We start from the raw sequence: 18222 nt of genomic DNA, 5'->3' as shown, positions 1-18222 counted from the left end.
TTAACTTTCTGAGGACTTGCCAAACTACTTCCCACAGCAGCTGCACCATTTTACACTCCCACTAGCAATGTACGAGGGTTTCTATTTCTCTGCATCCTTGCCAACATTTACTCCTCGCCCCCCACTTTTTTTGGTCCTAGCCATTCTGGTGGGTGTGAAGTTGAGTCTTATTGTGGTTTTGATTTGCATGTCCCTACTGACTAATGATGCTGAATATACTTTCCTGTGCTTGTTACTTGAGGAGCTCGTAAGGCAAGAGAGTAGGGAAAGAAATCTGCATTGAGGAGGCAGCTCTATTGCCTGGAGGGAAAACCTTCTCAGATGAGAGGAGCAAAGAACCTGAGTGTTTGTCAGGAAGAAAGAGGGCAAGAGTCATGTTACTTAACACATCTTTCTGCTCTGCCATGAAGGAGCTAGACGCACTCCAGCAAATCTGGGAGATCACACGGGACTGGGAGGAGAACTGGAACCAGTGGAAGACTGGTCGGTTCCTGAACCTGCAGACAGAGGCCATGGAGACCATGGCCCATGGGCTGTTTCGTCGCCTTACAAGACTAGCCAAAGAGTTTAAGGTGTGTGGAGAAAGGAGGGAAGGGGGGGGGGGCATAAGATAAGTCATTGAGGAAGGGGAACTGTGCAGGGAAGATTGTCAGCTTTTCTGATGCTCCCCACTTCTGCTCAGGACCGAAACTGGGAAATTATTGAAACCACTCGATCAAAACTCGAGCAGTTCAAGAGGACCATGCCTCTCATCTCAGACCTACGAAACTCCGCTCTTAGAGAGAGGTAAGTCTCCTCTGCTCCTGGGGTGACCATCTGGCCTGTGCTGCCATCTGATTCTTTCAGTTGTCCCCTCCATGGTGATCATAGCTCTCTGTGCCCCTCGGTCCACAAACACACACCTGGAAGAGACCTTCCTTAGAGCCTGCCACTGTCCTTTGTTTCTCGCACTGTCCTGGGTTCTCTTGTATTCCTTCCCCCTCTGTCTCCTCTCACTTTATGTCATCTGTCTTAGCGAAGCTGTATGCCTTCTGCCATACAAAAGTTCTTATTTTGATGTAGCCAAAAGTATAACTTCCTTTCTTTTTAAAAAATAGTTTATTGATTTTTAGAGAGAGAGGAAAGGAGAGGGGGAGAGAGAGAAACTTGGATGTGAGAGTGTAACATCCATCTGCTGTCTCCCACACGCCCCCTACAAGGGATCAAGCCCACAACCAGGGCATGAACCCTGGACTGGGAATTGAACCAGCAACCTTTTGGTGCACAGAACAATGCCCAACCAATGAGCCACACTGGCCAGGGCAACAACTGTCTTCCTTTATGGTTTTTGCTTCTGTGCCTTGTTTAAGACCTCCCTTACCCCAGAGTTAAAATTCATCCTCTGCAACTTTCTTCTAATTCTTTATACTTTTGTTTTTCAAGTTTAACTCTTGTAATGTATCTGGAACTTATTTATGATAGAAGGGTCCTTTGAAACCATTGAGTATAGAATAAACTATTTTACAAATGGTGTTTTAATAATTAATTACATATCTATTTAGGAGAAAATAATTTTACTTCTTTTGCATTGCCTCCAGTGATAATGTTTTTGGCAATGTTTCACCATTAAGTATGTGGTTAAGTATAACCTAACTGCTTTATTTACTTATTTAATCTCTCTAAGCCTCAGTTTCTTCATATATAAATGGAATGCCAATAATTCATCATTTATATAGGGGTGTGGAAACCTTTTTTCTGCCAAGGGCCATTTGGATATTTATAACATCATTTGTGGGCCATGCAAAATTATCACCTTAAAAATTAATCTGCTGCCCTAACTGGTTTGGCTTAGTGGATAGAGCGTTGGCCTTTGGACTGAAAGGTCCCAGGTTCGATTCCGGTCAAGGGCATGTACCTTGGTTGCGGGCACATCCCCAGTAGGAGGTGTGCAGGAGGCAGCTGATTGATGTTTTTCTCTCATCGATGTTTCTAACTCTCTATCCCTCTCCCTTCCTCTCTGTAAAAAATCAATAAAATATATATTTAAAAAATTAATCTGCTATATTTAACATTTAATTAACTCACCCCAAATGCGTTGGCAGGACCAGACCTAATGGTTTTGTGGGCCTTATATGGCCTACGGGCTGGGCATTTCCCACCCCTGACGTATAGAGTGGTTGTGAGAATTAAGTGAGATGTTTCATGCAGGGCACTTATCCCAGCACAGAATCTATAATAAAACTGTAGTAATCCATCTTAACTCCCTCTCCCGAGAATCGGCACACCAATCTCTGTATTCCCCACAGTGTCTGAGTTGCATGTTAGAGCCTATTTAGTAAATAGGGGTGAAATCATGAATAAATAAATACACAGTCATAATATCCCAGTGGGAGGAAGCCTGGGGAGTGATGCTAATACTTTTCAGTAGGCCCTGGTGTTCAGCCTTCTAAACTGACCTCCTGTCCCTGGCCGCAGGCACTGGGATCAGGTCAGGGATGAGATCCAACGGGAGTTTGATCAGGAATCTGAAAGCTTTACTCTGGAGAAGATTGTGGAACTTGGAATGGATCAACATGTGGAGAAGATTGGGGAGATCTCTGCCTCAGCAACCAAAGAACTGGCAATAGAGTTGGTATGACAGAATCCTCTCCCATACTCCCCCACTTCCCACGCCTGGAGCAAAGGCTGCCAGCTTTGTATCATCTGATGGCTTCTTGCAGCTCCTGTTCCCCTTGGGATTAACTATCTGATTGTCCTGCCCCCCGGTTTCTTCGCACAGGCATTACAAAACATTGCCAAGACGTGGGATGTGATTCAGCTGGACATAGTACCCTACAAGGATAAGGGCTATCACCGACTCAGGTAGCGAGGGCCTCGGGGAGCTGGAGAGGGGGCGATGTGTGACCTGGGCTGCGGAGCGGGGACCAAGGATTGGCAGATGGGGAAGGAACATGGCTTTGAGGCTTTTCTTCCCAGAGGCACAGAGGAAGTATTCCAAGCACTGGAAGACAACCAGGTGGCTCTGTCGACCATGAAGGCATCTCGTTTTGTCAAGGCCTTTGAGAAGCAGGTGGACCACTGGGAACGCTGCCTCTCCCTCATCTTGGAAGTTATTGAGACAGTGCTCACAGTTCAGCGTCAGTGGATGTACCTGGAGGTCAGGACTCACAGCCTGAGCTCTTCCTGTGGTATGGAGGGAATACTCCCTTATTTGCATAGGACCTAAATATTTTTACTTCCTTATTTGCATAGGACCTAAATATTTTCCCCGTTATCAGCTTCATTTTCCCACCTCTACAGCGATTCTTCATTCAGGACCCAAGCACTAGTTGTTGCCTCTCATCAGTCCCCTCCCTGAAAAGACTTGTTCTTCTTTCATTATTTTTCTTGGACCCAGGTATCTGACCTCTCTGACCCTTTGATTCTAATGCTCCTTATCTTCTACTCAACTATCACCCATGGTCCGGGAGCAGGGAGCAGAGTGTGGAGAGTATGTGAGAAACGCCTCTCATTCCAAAATTCCTGGCCCTTCAGAATATCTTCCTAGGAGAGGACATCCGAAAGCAGCTGCCCAATGAATCAGCCTTATTTGACCAGGTCAACAGCAGGTGGAAATCCATCATGGAGCGGATGAGCAAGGACAGCAATGCTCTCCGGAGCACCCACTATCCAGGTCTGAGTCCCTGGCCTCTTGCCCTGGCATAACCTCAGTTTGTGTTATATATGTGTGAAGTCATGGCCACCTGGTTCCCTTATTGAAAGATGACTATTGTACCTGGCTTCCACACCATCACCATTACCACTTCTAAGCATTAAATAATAGTTCAGTAAATTCAGTTCAATAAATGTTTGAGTGGAGTACAATGTAGTGGTTAAGAGAATGGGATATGGATTCGGACAGACAAGTTCAAAATCTGACTTATGCTTTACTGACTGTATGCTCTTGGGCAGCTCATTCCCTCCATACCACAGTTTCCTCACCTGTAGTAGGGCGTTAATGATAGCTATTTCTCAGGGTTTACAAGGGTTATAAAGGAGTATGTAACACTGAGTGTAGGGTCTGCTGTAAAGTTAGTGCTCAATGATGATTCTCTCTCATTATTGATGTTTCTATCTCTCTCTAGCTCGCCTTTCCTCTCTCTGAAATCAATAAAAATGTATTTTTTAAAAAGAAAAAAATTTTAAAAACCTCATAGACACAGAGAACAAACTGATGATTGCCAGATGAGAGAGGGGTTGGGAGGCTCTGTGAACACTGTGCCTCAGGAAGTCCTGATTGAGAAATCCCTCTCTCTCTCTCTCTCTCTTTTTTAAAATATGTTTTTATTTCAGGGAGGAAGGGAGAAGGACAGAGAGAGAGAAACATCAACAATGAGAGAGAATCATTGATCGGCTGCCTCCTGCATTCCCCACACTGGGGATGGAGCCCACAACCCAGTCATATGCCCTGACCGGGAATCGAACTGTGAACTCCTGATTCCTAGGTCAATGCTCAACCACTGAGCCACACCAGCGGGACTCCCTCTTCTCTAGCTGATTATTCTCATGAGATAATGCAGATAAATGAGATCAGGCAAATAAAGCACTTATCACATTAAATGGCAGAGTAAGCTCTTGGTTACGATTAGCTAGTGTTATTATTACATTGACTTTATTACTGTTTTTCTTTATTTTTTTCATCACTATTTATCTCCCCATACCCTCTTCCACCTCCACCCACCCACTCCCCTCACTCCTGCAAACATTGACTTTAACTAGTTATCAGATTAACCGGCAATCGGAATATCCCTATTGCAATCTGGGACCGCTGGCTCCTAACCGCTTGCCTGCTTGCCTGATCACCCCTAACCACTCTGCTTGCCTGCCTGATTTCCCCTAACCACCTCTGCCTCAGCCCCACCACCACGGCGGCTTCATCTGGAAGGATGTCCGGAATGACATCCGGAAGGTCGTTCGGCTGTCCGGTCTAATTAGCATATTACACTTTTATTATTATAGATGTTCCCTAAGCTGTACTTTACATCCCTGTGACTATATTATAACTGCCAATTTGTACTTTTTAATTCTTTCACCTTGTTCACCCAGCCTCCCAACCCCCCTCTCATCTGGCAATCATCAGTTTGTTCTCTGTCTATGAGGTTTTTAAATTTTTTTTCTTTTTAAAAAATATGTTTTTATTGATTTCAGAGAGAGGAAAGGAGAGCTAGAGAGAGATAGAAACATCAATGATGAGAGAGAATCATCGATTGGCTGCCTCCTGCATGCCCCCTACTGGGGACTGAGCCTGCAACCCGGGCATGTGCCCTGACAGGGAATCCAGCTGTGACCTCCTGATTCATAGGTTGATACTCAACCACTGAGCCACACAGGCCGGGTTATGAGGGCTTCTTTTTCTTCTTTCTTTTTTGTTGTTGACACTATTACAGATGTTCCCATCCCTCTCACCCCCCCTTTGCTTGCTTCCACCCAGCCCCACTCCTCCTTCCCCCTGGCCATCACCACATTGTTATCTGTGTCTGAGTTTTGCATCTCTGTTATTTGGTTAATCCCTTCAACTTCTTTCATCCAATCCTCCCTCCCCCTGCCCCTCTGACAGCTGTCAGTGTGTTCCATGTATCTATGTCTCTGTTTCTGTTTTGTTCATCGGTTATTTAGTTCATTAGATTTCACATATAAGTGAGATCATATGGTATATGAATTTGTTTCTGTTTTGTTTATCTATTTTGTTTTTTAGATTCCTCATAAGTGAAATCATATGCATTTGTCTTTCTCTGTCTGACTTATATTACTTAGCATAATAACCTCTAGGTCCATTCATGTTGTCACAAATGGTTAAGATTTTATTCTTTTTATGAGTAAATAATATTTCATTGTATATGTGTACCACATTTTTTCATCCATTCAGCTTTTGATTGGAGCATTTAATCCATTTACATTTAAAGTAATTATTGGTAGGTATGTAGTTATTGCCATTTTATTGTTTCCTGATTGTCTTTGTAGTTCTCTGTTCCTTTCTTATTCTCTTGCTCTCTTCTCTTGTATGTTGATAACTTTCTGTAGATTCCTTTCTCTTTATTTCTGTGGATTCCTTCTTTATTTCTTGTATATCTTGGACTTTTAGTTTGTGGTTGCCATGTTTATAGGCATTTATTTTAACCCTTTGCACTCGCTTGCTTTTTTCTCGATTCCTTTATTCTAATGCTAACCGTGTTGAGTCACACTCGACATCCGAGTGCAAAAGGTTAAGTTGCTGGTTGCTTAATTTTAAACACATCACTACCAGTTTTACCTGATCCCTCCATGTTTATTTTTGTCATTTTTTCACTTTTTGTGTATGTATGTTTGTGTGTATCCCTTAATTTGCTGTTGTAATTACGCATAATCTTTCTACTTTTGCATTTTAACCTTAAACTAGTTTTAGTGTTGGGTAATCTATGACTTTTATTATGTGTTTGCCTTTGTCAGTGAGAATTTTTTTTTGCGATATGTTCTTACTCATATTTCTTTCTTCTTCTTCAAGAAGTCCCTTTAACATTTCTTGTAATACTGATTTCATGGTGATGAACTCCTTCAGCTTTTTCTTGTCTGGGAAGCTCTTTATCTGTCCTTTGATTTTAAATGATAGCTTTGATTTTAAAAGATAGAGTAATCTTGGTTGTAGGCCCTTGCTTTTCAGCACTTTGAATGTTTTGTGCCAATTCCAGTCTAGTGCTCTTTTCACTATATTACAACTCTAGTGGTTGTAGACCTCTTTTATTGTGTGCATGAGCTAAGTATTTGATTCTAATGATTTGACTTGTTAGGTTGCATATGTATAGAACAGTTTCTAATTTTCAGACTCTTGGGGTAACAGGCAGAGCCCCAGTTCTTTGGTGAAATTGAACTGTTCCAAAGACTGAGGAGAGATATAATACATTAATGGAATCACATGTGGTGTATAATAATGCACCACATGTATATTGTATATAATAGTATATTGTATATTGTATATAATAGTGTATATTGTATATTGTATATAATAGTATATAATGTATATTGTATATAATAGTGTATAATGAATACTTAATAATGAATTAATAGAGAATGGGATAAGCATGATGGATTGATTGGGGACACTTCTCTGCTTCCTAAAACAATTATGACAATCTGTACTCTAACATTCAAGAACTGGCAGAGTAGATATAGTTGGATACTCTAGATCTACTCAGGACAGTGGTGAAAGAGCCATCAAAGGTCATTTATTGCTTTTCTTTCCAGGTCTCTTGGACTCATTGATAGAAATGAACACAATCCTGGAAGATATTCAGAAATCTCTGGATATGTATTTAGAGACCAAACGCCATATTTTCCCCCGCTTCTACTTCCTCTCCAATGATGACCTCCTGGAGATTCTGGGCCAGTCTCGAAACCCAGAGGCTGTGCAGCCACACCTCAAAAAATGCTTTGACAACATCAAATTGCTGAGAATGCAGAAGGTAAATAGAGTTGGCTATAATGAGATGACGGGCAGGGGAGGATGTTGAGGTCAAGGTATTCAAGGCCTTGAAGGACACAATGTCCTCCCAATGGGAGGGGGATATTAAAGATTCAGGATTATGTGGGATAGGAGTTTTTAGAATTGGCAATATTGAGGGGAGAGGAGCAGAAATTACTCTCAAAAGGGCCCAAACACCATCTAGGCAGATTCTAGGATTAAGCAGTCCAGGCCATTAATAGGTTCTTGTTTCTACAGGTTGGGGGAGCCAGCAGCAAATGGGAAGCTGTGGGAATGTTTTCAGGTGATGGCGAATATATTGATTTCCTCCACTCAGTATTTTTAGAAGGGCCTGTGGAGGTGAGTTGTGGCAAAGGTTTAAGAATCAAGTTGATCGTATTCCTGTTAGGAAGTTTGCTTGCTCTGTGAGGAGAGAACATCTCTGTGAAGGGACATTAACCACGTTTTGCCCTTCCTGAAAACTGTAATCTAAAAATCTGTCATCTGGCCTCCATATCCCCCAGGGGCCCAAGCCAGATACTGCCCAGGTTCTACTTTTATCTTTGGTCCATGCCCTGCAGTTCTGTTGCTTAAGCACCTTTCCCGTGGGGACTCTTGTCTTGGCCTCTGAGGCCGAGCCATCCTGTTCTCTCCCCTCTCCTCAGTCCTGGCTTGGCGATGTGGAGCGGACCATGAGGGTCACCCTACGGGACCTTCTCCGGAACTGCCGTCTGGCCCTCAAGAAGTTTCTTAACAAGAGGGACAAATGGGTGAAGGACTGGGCTGGCCAGGTGAGCTCGGGTCAATAGAAACGAAGGAACAAGAAACATTGGGCTGAAAGGGAGCAGCAAAGGTAAAGACAAAATCTTAAGTATGAAAATGCTGGTTTAAAAAAAAATGCTGGTTTCTTGTGCCCCTGCTCTGGGCCATGGCCCTGGAACCCTGCATGCCAGACCCTTAGCTCCTAATTTTAAGCATGTGCCCCACCCTTCAGAGCAGATTAGCATATTGAAAGAGGAGTAGCACCTGGTACCTGGATATGGGAGCTGGGCTGTGTGGGTGGCCAGGGACAGGGTTTTGGAATATAGCCTCTGTACATGCCTTAGGTCAGTGATGGCAAATCTATGACACGCGTGTCAGCACTGACACGCGTAGCCATTTCTGATGACACGCGGCTGCTGAGGTGGCCGCATGCCGAGGATGAAACATTTGCTGCTCCTGAGGATGAAACATTTGCAAAATAATGTTTTTTCCTCAAAGTGACACACTACCCGAGTTATGCTCAGTTTTTTGGCGAAGTTTGACACACCAAGCTCAAAAGGTTGCCCATCACTGCCTTAGGTGGTGATCACTGCCAGTCAGATCCAGTGGACGGCTGATGTCACCAAGTGCCTGCAGACAGCTAAGGAGCGGGGAGACAAGAAAATCCTCAAGGTCATGAAGAAGAAGCAGGTGGGGAACCCTACAAGTACAGGATAGGCCTGGAGTTAGAGTTGGAGGGAGGGGGTGATAAATTGGAGTCAGAATTAGAGTTGAGCTGGTGGGAAAGGGTCAGAATGAGGGTGCTTTATGGGAGAAGTCCAGTGAGGAAAGTTTGGTGGAATGGAAGTACCATTTCCTATGCTGATATTGGGGATCTGGAGTTAGAGTGGGGTTGGGATTAGCTTGGGGTTGCAAGTTGAGTTAGGCTGGGATGAGGTGGGATTGACTTTGATTGCATTGATCCATCTGCTCTCTTCCCTGCCACCTCATTCTGCAGGTGTCAATACTGAATAAGTATTCAGAAGCTATCAGGGGGAACTTGACCAAGATCATGCGGCTTAAAATTGTGGCTCTGGTGACCATAGAAGTTCATGCCCGAGATGTGTTGGAGAGGCTTTATAAGAGTGGCCTCATGGATGTCAGTGCTTTTGACTGGCTCAGCCAACTGCGCTTCTACTGGGAGAAGGTGCAGATGGGCCAGCTTCCCACTCTTGTACCCTAAACCCAATCCTAATGCATTAACTAAATTCCTATTCTCTAAATACAATAATATTCCAATCCAAGCCTTAGTCCCATTACAGTGCCCTAATCCAGTTCTTAACTCTGTCACAAGTCTCTTAAATCAGAAATGGCAACCATTTTCCAGTTGGCATTCACTATGGGTGTCACTTGACCAGAACTAGAAAGACTGCTGCAATGGACTAGGGTTGACATGCGATGAACCCAGTGTCCATCTTGGCTGTAAACTCTTTCTTCTTTCTAACTCTAAACGGAACCCCTCATCTTCTAACTCTGACCTCCTTGCATCACCAGTCCTATTCTCAGTCATTGCCCCCCTCTAACTCTTCCTCTAAGCCCACCTCTCTCCTACTCTGCCGTTTCTCCAGGATCTTGATGACTGTATCATCCGCCAGACCAACACACAGTTCCAGTATGGTTATGAGTACTTGGGTAACTCTGGCCGGCTTGTCATCACCCCCCTTACAGACAGGTCAGCCGTGTGGGATGAACAAGGTGTTTGGGTGGGGGCAGCGAATGCCCAGTGAAGGCTTCCAGGAGTCTGACTTGAGTCCTGTCCTAAATTCTCAGGTGTTACATGACACTGACTACAGCATTGCACCTGCATCGAGGGGGCTCCCCCAAAGGTCCAGCCGGCACGGGAAAGACGGAGACCGTCAAGGACCTGGGCAAGGCCCTGGGCATATATGTCATCGTGGTCAACTGTTCCGAGGGCCTGGACTTTAAGTCCATGGGCCGAATGTACTCAGGCTTGGCCCAGGTCAGCATCCTGCCAGCCTGTCCCGGAGGCCCCTTAAATATCTTTAGTCCCAGAAAATCAGCTGGAACCCAAATCTGATTTAGTGCTTTGTAACTTACAACATTACATCGCCTCAGTTCTTAAAATTGTACCTCCCTGAACTGCACTTCGCTTATTTGCAAAATCAGAAGATTCTACAAGGATTAAATAAGTTAATGCCCGTAAACTGGTGCATAGTGTATGCACTCAGTGTTCCCAAGTTCTCTACCCTAGTCTCTTTCCAGCTCACACCTTTTCTAGCATTCCCCCGGATTGTCCCTGTCTGATGGAAAGCTCTGGCCAGAAACTACAGCAGTGCTGTGCTCCCACTGCCCACTTTCCTGCCCCGCTCCCTACATTTTGGAGGCCACCTCACCTATCAAAAAACTCCAGGCAGGGCTATGTTAGTGACACTTTCTAGTTTCTCCCAACCTGGGGTACTTCTCTTACTGCCAGTGAGTCTGCCTCCCACCCTACAGACAGGTGCCTGGGGTTGCTTTGATGAGTTTAACCGCATCAACATTGAGGTGCTGTCAGTGGTGGCCCAGCAGATCCTGTCAATCTTATCTGCCCTGGCTGCCGGCCTCGCCCGCTTCTACTTTGAGGGCTTTGAAATAAATCTGGTGTGGTCCTGTGGGATCTTCATCACCATGAATCCTGGTAAGGGCCAGGGAATAGATGGGGCTCCAGGGGCAGGGGGAGAACTGGGTGTCCAGGGCAAACATCTGTGTCCTGCCAGGCCCGTGTATTTAGTCAAGTAAAATATGGCTAAAGACAGCAAAGTATGAGAGAAGAACAAACATACGACTTTCTGGGAGAAGGGGAGGCTACGTGTATAGAATGTGAGGCAAAAGTAGGTTTATAGTTGTTAGCACACAAAACAGAGTTTATTCTTGTATTATTATTTATTAACTAGAGGCTCAGTGCACAGATTCGTGCACATTGAAAGGAAATTGATTAGAAGGTGGCCGGCAGGGCGGGACTGGGCCAGAAGGGCGTCTGCAGAGTGAGCGGATTCCCTCCAGCAGGTGGGGTCCCTCAGTCTGGCCTGTGGGGATGGGGCCGAAACCAGCAGTCCAACATCCCCCAAGGGGTCCTGGAGTGCGAGAGGGCACTCTGCAAAGTTGCTGTCGCTCAGCAGCTCCTGTGTTGAGCGTCTGCCCCCTGGTGGTCAGTGTGCATCATAGCTACTGGTTGGACAGTCGAATGGTCGGACGGTTGCTTAGGCTTTTATATATATAGATTACAGTATTATTTTCCATATGAACAACTGTAAACCTACTTTTGCCCCACCCTGTATATGTAGCCCTAGGCTTTGAAAGTACTTAATTATCTTCTCCCATTAAACTAGCTTCAGGAGTTCTGCCATTCCTTTTGAAAATGGGAGAATCTCCCCAAAGTGAGGCATTAGGGTCTCTCATTACTATTCCCTAGGAATAACTCTGACAGAAGGGTCTAGGCAAAAACAGGAAAGGGTTTAGCTACTGAAAGAATCAGAGGTGCAGCTGTGATTTCTATTAGGACTGACATTATAAATGGAACTTGGAGAGATGGGAAATTGGCAGCTCTGTGATTTCAGTTTGGAATAAGGCCACCCAGAAAGTAAGGAAAGGCCTAGAGATAGGAAAGAGGAGCAGATTGGTATGGGAGGAGCCAGGGCCGAGATGAGAATGGAAGAAATCTTGGAGGTGGAGTTGGGGAGAAAGTTAGGGGTGGAGCGTGGGTAGGGAAAATGGGATTGATTGGGAAGTGAGTCTTTGGGAAGCAGTATATATTCTAAACAAATGGCTCTGTTTTCCAGGCTATGCTGGTCGTACAGAGCTTCCTGATAACCTTAAATCCATGTTCCGTCCAATTGCCATGGTGGTGCCTGATTCAACTCTTATTGCAGAAATCATTCTCTTTGGGGAGGGCTTTGGCAACTGCAAGGTATTCCAACAATCTCTTTTTCCCCAAGTATTTTCCTTCCATGATTATTCCCTGGACAGAGGAACTTCCTAAAGGCCCCACAGTTTATCCTATAAGGAATGCACTATCAGTAGGATATGGAGGCAGAAGTATTCAGAGGTCTCCCCTCTATGTGAAGTTACAAGTCCATGATATGCAACTGACAAGATCTCATTAGGATTGTCCATGGAGCAACTCCCAGCTGTTTCAAGTCCTGGGACTTAGCTTCTTGTCTCTGTAACTTTTCCTAAAGAAGCAGAGGGGTTTGTGGAGAGATAGGTTGTTTCCTCCTCTGTTTTCATTCCTCAGATTCTGGCCAAGAAGGTGTACACACTTTACTCCCTGGCTGTGCAGCAGCTCTCCAGACAGGACCATTATGACTTTGGCCTGCGTGCCCTCACCTCCCTTCTGCGCTATGCTGGCAAGAAGCGCCGCCTGCAGCAGGATCTGTCTGATGAAGAGGTAGATCAAGGACATGGCTCTTGACACCTCCATTGTCACTGGTCCTATGCACCTTCGCTAAAGTTTTTCAGATCCTTTATTTCCCTAGATTAGGATTCCCACCTTCTTCCTGTCCCCTGTGTTGCCCGATTTTACCTGTCACATTTTTTAAAATAAGTTTTTATTGACTTTTAGAGAGAGAGAAGAAGGGACAGAGATAGAGAGATAGAGAGATAGAAACATCGAAAGAGAAACATCATCCATTGGCTGCCTCCTGCACTCTCCTTACTGGGATCAAGTCCGCAACCTGGACATATGCCCTGACTGGGAATCAAACCAGTGACCTCTTGGTTCCTGGGTCAATGCTGGCCAGGCTACCTGTCATATTTTAATTTTAATTTAATTTTTAATATATCTTTATTGATTTCAGAGAAGAAGGGAGAGGGAGAGAGAGAAACATCAATGATGAGAGAGAATCATTGATTGGCTATCTCCTGCATGCCCTCCACTGGGGATCAAAGCCTGCAACCCGGGCCTTGACCGGAATCAAACCCAGGACCCTTCAGTCTGTAGGCCAATGCTCTATCCATTGAGTCAAACCAGCTAGGGCGTGTCATTTTTTTAAAGACTAGCTCAGGTAGAGACATTGTTCTTGGCTCTTGCCCCTCACCCTTTGGAGAGGAAGGGCTTAGTGAGTACCTAAGTCCTAGCTCCTCCAGCCCGAGTCTTTGTGTTTTCCCACCCAGGTTTTGCTGCTCTCAATGAGAGATATGAACATTGCCAAGCTGACTTTATCCGATGTGCCACTATTCAATGCCATCGTGCAAGATCTCTTCCCCAGCACTGAGCTGCCTGCCTTTGATTATGGCAAGGTATGTGTTCCTCAATACACTTCCTGACCTCAGATGTGAATGTAGATCTGGAAACATGACACTTGGTTCCCAGGCCTTGTTCTGCTATTCATTAGCTGTTACCTGAGCAAGACAGTTGGCCTTTATAAAAAGGTGCCGACCTATTCAAACATTCTACTCTCTCACCACAACTCCCTATTTCTCCCCAACCCCCAACTCACTGGCTCAAGTACTTCCACTCATTGATACTTTGGCTTCATTGAGATCTCGAATCCACTGGCCTTTCTACTTTCTCTATACCCATCTGCCCTTTCCTGACTCTTCTCTCCTCGTTTAGGGAGTTTTGAGGGGAGACTGCTAGGAACTGTTCGATAGTGAGGGCAGTGGAATGGAAGGAGGGTGGTGGAGGAGGATTTTAGAAAGTACAGAAATTTCTTTTCTGTCAGTGGTAGTTTAAACACCCTGAATTATCCTTTCCATTGAAACCACTAAAATTCTGGATAAAAATATAAGAATACATATTTTTAAATACACTGCTAAGCTGGAAAGAAAGAAAATATTCTGGGATGGGGAGAGGAAATAAAAGCAGGAATATAAGTGAGTGTAACAGCTGGCTTTCTTGTTGAATTTAAGGAACTGGGGAGAGGAGAGAAAGTAGCCCAAGTTTGGAGGTATTTTAGAAAACCCAGTCCTGCATGACCTTCAGTCTGTGAGGGGAAACGCCCTCAGTAAATGGAAAAATGAGAAGCCCACCATTGAAAAGGGTCCATACAGTAAAGATATTTGCTTGTTTTGACAGATAATGGGAGGAGAGGGCAAACTTTTTGAAATTTCCTCACTGCAGGTCAGCCCTTACATAGTTTATGGTCATAATTTATTCTACTGTGTAACCCCCAAAATCTCAAACTTAAAGCTTAATTTTAAATATTTCTAGATTGTTAGCTTCCTCCAGGTGACTGGCAGAAGCAAATGTAATTTATTTATTTATTTATTTATTTATTTTTAAAATATATTTTTTATTGATTTCAGAGAGGAAGGGAGAGGGAAAGAGAGATAGAAATATCATTGATGAGAGAAAATCATTGATTGGCTGCCTCCTGCATGCCCCCTACTGGGGATTGAGCCCACAACCCGGGCTTGTACCCTTGACCAGAATTGAACCTGGGACCCTTCAGTCCGTAGGCCGGCACTCTATCCACTGAGCCAAATTGGCTAGGGCAGCAAATGCAAATTATTTATGGAAGAGAAATTTCTGGAAGCCTCAAAGAATTATCATAAAAATTCAGGATAGAAGTCCAAGAAAATGAACAACTTCTGGTAAAAAGTCACAAAACACACAAGGGGACAAGATACCATGAATGCAAAACAGAAGAACAATAGTACAGCTGAATTAAATCCCCAAAGACTTCAGATATTGAAATGATCAGCACAGAATTTACAAATAACTAAATTTAATATGTTTAAAGAAATAAAAGCTTGAAACTATGAACCAGGAACAAGAGACTTCTAAATTAAGTTGATTTGAAAAAGAGCCAATAGAATTTCTAAAATGAAAAAATATTATAATTGAGATTTAAAACAACTACTCAATATATAGAGTACTTCCAGGTAAAGAAGGTGGATTGAAAACAATTTTGTTACCTTTTGAAAATCCACTACAATACTCTAAGGAGATTTTTAAAATAAGGCATCTATATCCAAAAGGATGGAGAGGAGGGGAGAAATGGAACAAAAATTTTAGACATAAGAAACAAATGGAGCCCTAGCCGGTTTGGCTCAGTGGATGGAACGTTGGCCTGCGGACCTAAGGGTCCCGGGTCCAATTCCGGTCAAGGGCACGTACCTCGGTTACAGGCTCCTCCCTAGCCCGGGCCCTGGTCAGGGCATGTGCAGGAGGCAACAACTGATGTGTTTCTCTCCCATCCATGTTTCTCTCTGTCTTTCCCTCTCTCTTCCACTCTCTCTAGAAATTAATGGAAAATATCCTCATGTGAGGATTAAAAAAAAAAGAAATGAATAAGTTGTAACTTAGCAAGCTGAGAGGGCTGGAAGTGGGGGAAATTGAGAGGCAGTTCTCCAAAGGCTAAGCATTTGTGGTATTAGATGCCTCTGTAAGTAGGGAATAAAGGAGGCGTAGCTAAAATAAGAAGGGTTGGAGGTAAACTATCTTGGAAGATCTCTAGATCTTCCCTTCTGTGTGACCCCAGATGACTAGGTCTCTCCCACTTTGGCAGAAGACTAGAGGGTAAAATAGTAGGTCTCTGGACGGGGGACAGATATAGTTCCGGGCATGAGTAAACCCTATTAAAAATGGAAATTTCCCTGGCTGCGTGGCTCGGTTGGAGCGTTGGCCTTTACACCAAAAGGTTGCAGGTTCGCCTGGTCAGGGTGCATACCTAGGTTGCAGGTTTGATCTCTGGTTGAGGGCATACAGGAGGCAACCACTCAATGTTTCTCTCTCTTTCTCCCCCCTCTCTCTAAAATCAATAAACACACATCTTTGGATGAGGATTTAAAAAAAGAAGAGGGGGGTATTAAGTGAATGCTTATATGCATTGATTACTGAGACTGTCTTCTTTCATATCTCAGCTCCCAGAATACTGGCAACCAGACAGAAAATTGGAAGAGTTTTCTCTGGAGAATCTGTCTAGCCTAAGAGGAATGACCAAAACATTGAGAATAGAAATTTCCCAAAGCAGGTCCTAGAAAAGTCATCGACAGGGAAACTCAGTCTGTAAGCCCCACTCGCGCTCAGGGCTTCCATTCGGTTTTTAGCTCTCCACCCTTATATGTGAGCAGAAAACCAGGAGTCACACACATCTGCGGAAAGCCTCTAATAAGAAAGCAGCCAAAATAACCAGGAAAAAGCAAATAGGAGAAAGTAGGTAGTGCAGAGAAAAGAAAAGTTAAAAAAAATCATTGTAGTCTCAGTGGTTAAGATAAAATTAAGATATTGTCACCATGATATACTATTAAAAAAGAAATGTTCCAGAAAATAGAGTAGACAAAGGGGAAAGAAGTAAGATTCAAAAGCCTGCCAAGAAGGACAACAGCCAAATAATAGGAGTTCCAAAAAGCAGGACCAGAGAAAATGGAGAGGGGGCAGGATCGATAGTGAAACAATCAAGAAGGACCCCCAGAACTAAGTTTCCAAAATGAAAGAACCCACAAACATATGACAGACGCAATGGATAAAATTCTTACCAAGCCCTGTCATTGTGAAATTTTTAAAAAAATCCTCACCTGAGGATATTTTTCCATTGATTTTAGAGAGAGTGGAAGAGACAGACAGAGAAAAACATCGATGTGAGAGAAACACATTGATTGGTTACCTCCTGACCAGGGCCCGGGCCGGGGAGGAGTGTGCAACCGAGTTACATGCCCATTGATCAAACCTGGGATCCTTCAGTCCGCAGGTCGATTCTCTGTCCATTGAACCAAACCAGCTAGGGCCACCATTGTGAAAGTTTAAAACACCAGTACAAGGAGAAGATTTAACAAGCTTCCGAGAGAGAGAGAGAGAGAGAGAGAGAGAGAGGAGAGAGAGAGAGAGAGAGAGGTAACATGCAAACGATCAAGGGCTTTTCAATAGTAATACAGAATTTATAAACAATGGAGCAGCTTTAACTCCATTCTGAAGGAAATGATTTTCAACTTCAAATTCTATTCCCAGCCTGTCACATGAGAGGCGAAATAAGAGATATTTCAGATATGCGGTCTCTCAAGAAATGTTACCTGCAATAGAAAGTTCCTGGAAAGTACGCTCTACCAAAATGCTGGAGCATACCAAGAAAGGAAAGCGGAGGACAGGGAGGAGGGCTGTGCCCCTGACAGAGAGAAGCCCGTCTAGATTGGAGTGAATCGGAATGCTTCAGGAGGACTTCTGAAAGAAGAAATGCGTGCCTCATGTGACAAAATGTTTTGAGAGATTTAGTTAACTGACAGAGTTTGAAGTTGAATTAGAGATTAGTATATTAAAAACCAAGCAAACAAAATACAGCAGCAATTAACCTCTAGGGAAAACAGAAAAGTTGTCCAGGAAAGGGAAAATATGTCATACATTGAATAGTAGACAGTGTTATACTAATCTTTAAAACCTAAAGACAAAGGGTTGAGGGTCACAGAATAGAAAAAGACATATCGGGCAAATACTAATCAAAAGAAGGCTGAGGTAGAAATATAAGGCAACATAGATTTAAAAAATATATATATTTTATTAATTTTTTTTTTACAGAGAGGAAGGGAGAGGGATAGAGAGTTAGAAACATCGATGAGAGAGAAACATCGATCAGCTGCCTCCTGCACACCTCCCCTACTGGGGATGTGCCCGCAACCAAGGCACATGCCCTTGACCGGAATCGAACCTGGGACCCTTGAGTCAGCAGGCTGATGCTCTATCCACTGAGCCAAACCGGTTAGGGCAGGCAACATAGATTTTAAGGCAAAAAGCATTACTAGAAATGAAGAGTGTCACTTAATAATGAAAGGTCCAAATTATTAGGAAGATAAAACAGTTCTAAATTTAGAGGCACCTAATAATATAGTCTCAAAATAAACAGAGCAAAATTTTGCAGAATTACAAAGAGAAAGATAAATCTAGCACTGTAGTGGAGATCTTAACATCTTTCAGCCCGGGCAGCATGGCTCAGTGGTTGAGCTTTGACCTATGAACCAAGAGGTCACGGTTCGATTCCCGTTCAAGGCGTATGCCTGGGTTGAGGGCTTGATCCCCAGTGTTGGGCAGGCAGGAG

The 18222-nt window shown here is 43.9% G+C and overlaps 1 protein-coding gene across 1 annotated transcript in view; it reads left to right on the top strand.

The window, feature by feature from the left end:
* The window catches only part of DNAH2 (dynein axonemal heavy chain 2), a 105292-nt gene that overhangs the window by 40440 nt on the left and 46630 nt on the right, over nucleotides 1–18222 (top strand). The window contains exons 25-41 of the mRNA XM_054709352.1: nucleotides 411–572; nucleotides 683–786; nucleotides 2455–2611; nucleotides 2759–2841; nucleotides 2956–3136; nucleotides 3514–3652; nucleotides 7237–7454; nucleotides 7712–7813; nucleotides 8119–8244; nucleotides 8795–8905; nucleotides 9213–9401; nucleotides 9823–9926; nucleotides 10025–10214; nucleotides 10712–10892; nucleotides 12034–12161; nucleotides 12489–12641; nucleotides 13367–13492. Of these exons, the coding sequence (XP_054565327.1) occupies nucleotides 411–572; nucleotides 683–786; nucleotides 2455–2611; nucleotides 2759–2841; nucleotides 2956–3136; nucleotides 3514–3652; nucleotides 7237–7454; nucleotides 7712–7813; nucleotides 8119–8244; nucleotides 8795–8905; nucleotides 9213–9401; nucleotides 9823–9926; nucleotides 10025–10214; nucleotides 10712–10892; nucleotides 12034–12161; nucleotides 12489–12641; nucleotides 13367–13492 (2454 nt within the window). The remainder of the gene's footprint in view (nucleotides 1–410; nucleotides 573–682; nucleotides 787–2454; nucleotides 2612–2758; nucleotides 2842–2955; nucleotides 3137–3513; nucleotides 3653–7236; nucleotides 7455–7711; nucleotides 7814–8118; nucleotides 8245–8794; nucleotides 8906–9212; nucleotides 9402–9822; nucleotides 9927–10024; nucleotides 10215–10711; nucleotides 10893–12033; nucleotides 12162–12488; nucleotides 12642–13366; nucleotides 13493–18222) is intronic.

Source organism: Eptesicus fuscus, chromosome 20 (assembly GCF_027574615.1).
Source record: "Eptesicus fuscus isolate TK198812 chromosome 20, DD_ASM_mEF_20220401, whole genome shotgun sequence".
NCBI lineage: Eukaryota > Metazoa > Chordata > Mammalia > Chiroptera > Vespertilionidae > Eptesicus > Eptesicus fuscus.
The sequence above is the reverse complement of the archived record's forward strand: the minus strand, read 5'-3'. Positions and strand labels throughout refer to the sequence as shown.